We start from the raw sequence: 7,011 nt of genomic DNA, 5'->3' as shown, positions 1-7,011 counted from the left end.
GAGTAGTTTTGTTGTCTAAACCTAACTGAGTAGTTTTGTTGTCTAAAGCCAACTGAGTAGTTTTGTTGTCGGTTTTTGTGGTCTGATCCAGGGCGCAGATCAAACCATGGGTCAGACCCCCAAAATACCCTGCATGGTTTATATGTATATATATATATATATATATATATAGATACCCCAACAGCCTTGAAAGCTTCTGGATCCTCCAAGAGGAGCAGGTCTGGGATACCGTTCTTATCCTACTGGCACCACAACCTGAACCCAGACAAGCAGCAGAAAACACATGGGGTTTTTTCAGATTGTTTGTCATTTTGCTTTTTATTTTGTCAAAGCAACAACATAGAAAGAATCTGGAAGTGGAGTGAAAGAGATGGCATGATATGAAAAACCCAAAGAAGTTCAACTTCCTCTTTGTTTTGACCCATTTTGCAGAAACAGCTGTGAGAGACGAGATTAGCTCTCTTCTTTTTTGGTCCGCTGACCAAAACACCAAAGTTTGAATGTGTCTAAATCCTCCTCCATTTTGTACAGTGGGCTTGAGGTCAGTTTAACTCATGTTTGTTTCGGTGACTTTCACCAGTCAGCATCCTGTAAGCTCACTGGTCAAACAGTTTTTTCCGTGACCACACTAGGAAATGGACTGGTTCCGAGTTATTCTCTCCCCTAAACACACACATGCTGAAATGGGGATGATGTCATTATTATTGGAGCTCAAGCCTTGACTTGCCAGGTGTGTTCTCGCTCCTCACATACCTGTGTGTGTGTGTGTGTGTGTGTGTGTGTGTGTGTGTGTGTGTGTGTGTGTGAAGGAAGGAAGAGGGGGGGGGTAATTGACTTCCTGTTTCACTGCCAGACTGAAATCACCTGTTTATTATCTCCAGCTGTTCGCCTCTATGTTCTCCATTTCATCCAGAAATATCACAGAAAAGCAGAAGCTACTAACAAACACACAACATGAGCATAAGATGTATATTTTTAACACACACATCACAATCCCGTAACAGCAGAAAAATTAACGCAGTTTATTTTAAACAAATCTACTGAGGAAGCACAAATCTAGAGGTTCAGAAAGTCAGTTAGACTCTGAGGATTTAGCTCACGTAGCAATATTTTGAATTAAAGTGTAAATGTTTTTGATGGATTATAAAACCATAAGCAGCTGGATTAAAGCTCTTTGCTTTGGGATCGGACGGAGAAGTTAGCTTTTGAACTCCAGTAAAGTCTGTAAATGTGATTTAAAAAGTCACGACACTGACGGATACAAACTAAACACAGGACTCAAACCTACAGACACAACTGTAAACATCTGTTAGGTTCATAATTCTTGTTTCTGCTATACGAGAAGGTTGTTTTGGCCTCATGGAGGAGAATGTAAAGCAGCCTGAGGGTCGGAGGTTTAGCCAGATTTCGTGATGAGTGAGTCTCTTTACCGCTAACACGTGGATCCTACCATCCCACTCTTATGTGTTGTATAGTGTTGCGTAGCTCCGCCCCCTGTGGTTCAGGTTTATTTAACGTTGGACTGTGGTTAGGAGTCACAGTGATGAGCGGCTACGGCTGAGCAATGTGATATTTTATCGTCTTTCAATGGAATCATATTGTAACAAAATCTTATACCGTTGTTTCCAATGAAGTTCTTAATTAAATGGGAAAATACTCAGTAACAGCACTTCCATAGTTATTTTAATCCAAACCTAACTAAGTAGTTTAGTTGTCTTAGAAAATATAAATACTTGAGTAAAGGGAAAGTACCTCAATTGTATTTATGTTCAATAGTGAGTAAATGTTCCTGGTAACATTCCAGCATTGGTTTCATTGACTGAGATGGAGAGCTGCAGGTGTCTGATGATGATAACTGTCAATCAACCAATCAATCAATATCACAGTAATAATCAAAACTGTGAGACATCTAAAGGTCTCATTCACACCTCAAAAACCCTCCTTCCTGTGAGCTGAAAAACCAGAAGCCCATTAACGGTGACTCATCCCGTACAAGTGTGTGTGTGTGTGTGTGTGTGTGTGTGTGTGTGTGAGTGTGTGTGTTTGTGTCATTGTTACACAGAGAGATAGAGAGCATGCGGGGTAATCTCATTACCTGGGTGGTCTCCACCCTGTGATTGGTGGCTTATTATATTATTACACTCACACACACACACACACACACACACACACACACACACGTGTGTGTGTGTGTGTGTGTGTGAGTGTGTTGTGGTATTACAGTGCAGGATTACAGTGTATTAGTGTTGTTTATCCGGCTACATTCAGCTATTGATCTAAGCCAACCTCTTTGTGTGTGTCTGCGCACTGGTGACCTCTGACCTCACACGATGGCTTTACTTTCCCCCCCGTTATTTAAGTGATTGTCTTTGATTAATTACTGAATTAGTGAACACACACACATGTATGACATCATTCTCTCTTGGGGGTCAAAGGTGAAAACGTGAATATATATGAAGATGTAATCCTGGAAAGAGCCCGGCTTTGAAACAAGAGAGTGTTGTTATCTCTCTCGCACACACACACACACACACACACACACACACACACACACACACACACACACACTGTTTACTGTGTGTCGGCTCAGTGAAAACATGTAAATCCATTTGTGTTTGCTTCTTCCTGTTTTAACCTGAAAGATAAAAACCTCTTCGACACAGTTTAAAAGTCCTTACAGACACCGACACACACACACATGCTGCGTGAGGTGAGACAGGTGTTGTAACTACAACAGGAAGTAGGTTGTTGTCAGCAGGTGAAGCTGCAGCAGGTGAAGCTGCAGCAGGTGAAGCTGCAGCAGGTGAAGCTGCAGCAGAGACACGAATCATTGAGGAGACACAGAAAGCAGTTTACCTTCAGTCTGCAGAAACAGACCGACTGCTGCAGGAAGGAGATTATTTCATCAGAGCAGATAAATAACTGGGCAGGAGCATCATTAAAAACTCATTAGTGTGTGTGTGTGTGTGTGTGTGTGTGTGCTCAGAAACTCACTTCAGCTATCAGCCAAACAGATGTGACTATTGTGTTCCATTAACGAGGGTTCAGAGGAATAATTACAGCAAAATTAAAGTGTTTTTTTTTTTACTTTCCCGTCATCAGAGAAAGAAACACAAGACGGATTTTATATTTCAGGAAAAGCAGAAGATATCTCAACAACTACCGGTCCAGGCTGTTCTTATCCAGCGCCTGTAGCTATACCTACGAAGTATTATGGGCTGTAAATCAATTCTTATGTAATCCACGTAATCGTGAACCAGGAAGTACATAGAGCACAAAACGAGTGAGACAAAGACGGTATTTTAAACAACGAGCGAGAAATTGCTCCCAAATTTAAACCAGCAAATGAAACAGATACAACATAAAGCAAAATAACAGAATTGACGATCAACATTAAGCGCATAACATTTTTAAAAACACATTTTATTACTTAGAATTCAAACAGAAATGATCTGCAAGAGGTATAGCCTATATTCACTTGATATTTTAAGGATTTGTGCTTTGAAACAGAAATGTCCACGACTGGAGGGAAATAAAAGGAAAAATTCAATAACATTGAAGTCAAGAGGTAGTGAACAAGTACATGAAAGTAACGCTAATGAAATGGCCTTAATTTGTTTGTTTTTAATATATATATATATATATATATATATATATATATTCTGTCTTTCTTTACTTTCATAAAATATTTTGTTTTTTCAAAGAAATTAATCTTTATCTTCTTATGTCACAAATGTTGTTTTCCAGTTTATTGCAACGTCAAATGTCAAAGTCAAGATTAAATCAATTAAGAATTAAGATCATCTTTGTGTGACTGAACGTCTGATGTGATCAGTATCTGGTGGTGTAAGTTCAGACTGTAGTGAGAACGCGGGAGTTACACTTTTTCATTGTTCGTATTTACAATAAATAACACAATGAAGCAGTTTTCCTCAAATTAAAATCATTAAAGCTCATCGTTCCTCTGCTCGGACTCACTGAGTCATTTTATTTTCTAAACAGTGGTGATGTTAAAGTCAGCGGTCTGAATACAGTGAAAGGAGAACGGCTGCGTGTGGGTCTAACAGGGATTACTGCAGATTTACCTTCACATAGCATTAACCCGGAGAGGGATGATGGAGGGATGATGGAGGGATGATGGAGGGTGTTTGCTGCAGCAAATGAAGGATTTAGCATTTTATTTTCATGTTTTTACTCGGATTATGTCTTCTTTTTTTTACCTGTCCACTCCGATACACTCCCTTGTTAATCCTGTGAAGCTTAAGTGTGTCTCTCTTCTTCCATCAGTCACATAATGTTGCAGTCGTGTGGAAAATATGGAATGATAAATCAAAAGAAACATGCTCTTATTGAATGTCCGGTAGCGGTTCACATCTGTCTTCTCTGATTACACCGTAATCAATCAGAAAGCTTCAGTATTAAAATGAAAAGAGATTCATGAAAACATGCAGACGATATGAAAACACGTCCTGTGAAGTGAAGAGACTATTTTTATTCTGGTTCTGGATGCCGTCGTCTGTCAGCTTCTGGTTAAAAAACAATCTTTAGATATTTTAAAACACAAATATATAACCTCAATCTTTAAAAAGGCTCAGTAGTTCCTGGAAACAGCTGGTTGATTTAGTTTTTATCGAACACACTTTACCCACTTCTCTTTTGCTAACGAGTAAATATATTAGTAAATATAGCTTCAAGTTTTAAAAAGGTTCAGTAATTCCCTAAAACAACAGCTCACTGTAGTTTTCATCAAACAAACAGGAGGAAATCGTGCATTCGTTGGGACTATTTTCATTTTGTTGCAGCAGGACGGTGTGTGTGGGATTGAGTGTAGATAAACTACAGTGTGTGTGTGTGTGTGTGGGGGGGGGGGGGTGAAGGAACAGCAGCAGGCTCATTGAGGTGTTTCTAATGGAGGTCTATGGCTCAGAGGAAGAAGAGATATCAGGTTGTGATACTTGTTAGATACGTTCAGGCTACACCAGGTTTGAATTGGTCTAGTTTATTTTCTTTTCTTTGTTTTTCACTAATAACTTAAAAGTTGTGAAGTTTTTGTGTAGAAAAAAAGTATTCTTAAGTCTTTCTGAGTTCTTGAACGTTCTATTTTTAGACAGGAGAATGTGATTTGATTGGTTGTATTGTAAGTTTAGGAACATTTGCTGTTTTCTTTGCGACACCTTGTTCTAAAGACTGCAGCTAAAGCTGTAGTAAACCCGACATAACCTCGTCCCTCTGCAGGAGATGTGGTGGATATCTACCAGAGGGAGTTCCTGGCGTTGAGGGAGCGCCTCCACTCGGCCGAGCAGGAGAACCTGCGGCGCTCCAAAGAGCTGAATCTGGTCCTGGAGGAGATCAAGAGGGCCATCGCTGAGAAACAGGCGCTCAGAGACATCAACCGCACCTGGAGCAGCCTCTCCGGTCAGTGAACAGCAGATTATTGGGCTTTGTTTACCAGGATAAACCTGGTAGAATCTAGTCTAGCCCTGGTCCACTCTGGTATAATCTAAACTGGTCTAAACTAATTTCATTTGTCTTGAATACAACTCTAAAGATTTACTATAGACACTTAAAGTTACCTGTTGCATGAAGCTTCCCTATCAGTGACTAATGTGAGACTGACTAAAATAGCATTATGGGTGAAGTAAGGCTCCTCACAGAAGATAAAAAATGTCGAATGCAACAGCGACACCAAACCAAGTATGGGAGGAAATAACAGAAACAGCATAAATGCAACCGTCATTATCGATGTTCAGAAACAAAGGAAGAATATGGTACAAGAATACAAAAAGTTAGTGCATAAACTGTTGAAATAGTGAACTTAAAATTAGGTTAAAGCAGTGGATAAAGGGTTGACATAGTGAGCTAAAAGTTAGATCTCATCTAGTCTAAATTGGTCTTACCGGGTCTAATGGCCCTGCCTAACCTGTTCTAACCCGGTCTGAAATAGTCTAAAATGGTTCCACCTGCTTACCTGGTCTAATCTAGTCTAAATTTGTTTTACCTGGTCTTATCCGGTCTAGATAGTCTCACATGGTCTGACGGCCCTGCCTAACCTGGACTCACCTGGTCTAATGTGGTCTAACCTGGTCTTATCTGGTCTAGATAGTCTCGCATGGTCTGACAGCCCTGCCTAACTTCGTCTAACATGGTCTATTTTCCCCTGTTTTCAGAGGAGACGAGGCTGAAGCTGTGGAATGTGAGCAACAGTAAAAACGTCCTGCAGCTTCCTTCCATCTTCCATCATCTTCCTCACCTGCTGAACAGAGAGGACAGCCTGCAGCCGGCCGTGCACCTGGGACAGGGACGCACCGGAGGTAAAAACAGAGTCTTTCAATGACAAAAGATTCGATTAATTAACATCATGAACTTATTTATTTAATGTATTAAAAGCAAACACGCACACCGCTCCACTCCTGGCCTGGGGCTCCTAACACAATCAGCAACCCAGGCACAGTGCACCTTCCCTGGGGAACCAGCTCACTGAGGCCCCCTGATACACTCCACATCCCTTGGAGAGTTAAACAAACAGCTACAACCAGCCAGACTGGACCAAGGTCACTGTGTGTGTGCGTGTGTGTGTGTGTGTGTGTGTGTGTGTGTGTGTGTGTGTGTGTGTGCGTGCGTGTGTGTGTCAAGTCTAATTTATTTATGAAACATTTTTTTCTGCTTAGTAAACCATTTCCTGACAGGCCTGCTTTACACAGAGGGCATAATACAGATAAAACCAGAGAGAACAAACACAACAGAATATAAGATAGTCGTGTGTGTGTGTGTGTGTGTGTGTGTGTGTGTGTGTGTGTGTGTGTGTGTGTAGTCTCCATAGTGATGGGGGTTCCCAGTGTGAAGAGGGAGGTCCACTCGTACCTGACCGACACACTCAACTCTCTGATGTCAGAGCTCAGTCCCACCGAGAAAGAGGACTGCGTCATCGTCGTCTTCATCGCAGAGGTCAGTGAGTCTGTGAGTCTGTGTGTGTGTGTGTGTGTGTGTGTGTGTGTGTGTGTGTGTGTGTGT

At 41.1% G+C, this 7,011-nt stretch overlaps 1 protein-coding gene across 2 annotated transcripts in view; it reads left to right on the top strand.

Annotated features, from left to right (window-relative positions):
• LOC116399212 (alpha-1,3-mannosyl-glycoprotein 4-beta-N-acetylglucosaminyltransferase B-like) overlaps positions 1-7,011 on the top strand; it is a 43,547-nt gene that overhangs the window by 28,760 nt on the left and 7,776 nt on the right. For both annotated transcript variants that reach the window (XM_031876177.1, XM_031876176.1), the window contains exons 2-4: positions 5,236-5,415; positions 6,168-6,311; positions 6,812-6,945. In XM_031876177.1, coding sequence (XP_031732037.1) covers positions 5,236-5,415; positions 6,168-6,311; positions 6,812-6,945 — 458 coding nt within the window. The remainder of the gene's footprint in view (positions 1-5,235; positions 5,416-6,167; positions 6,312-6,811; positions 6,946-7,011) is intronic.

Source organism: Anarrhichthys ocellatus, unplaced genomic scaffold, assembly GCF_004355925.1.
Source record: "Anarrhichthys ocellatus isolate YVR2014 unplaced genomic scaffold, GSC_Weel_1.0 scaffold105, whole genome shotgun sequence".
Classification (NCBI taxonomy): domain Eukaryota; kingdom Metazoa; phylum Chordata; class Actinopteri; order Perciformes; family Anarhichadidae; genus Anarrhichthys; species Anarrhichthys ocellatus.
This window is presented reverse-complemented; position numbering and strand designations above follow the sequence as displayed.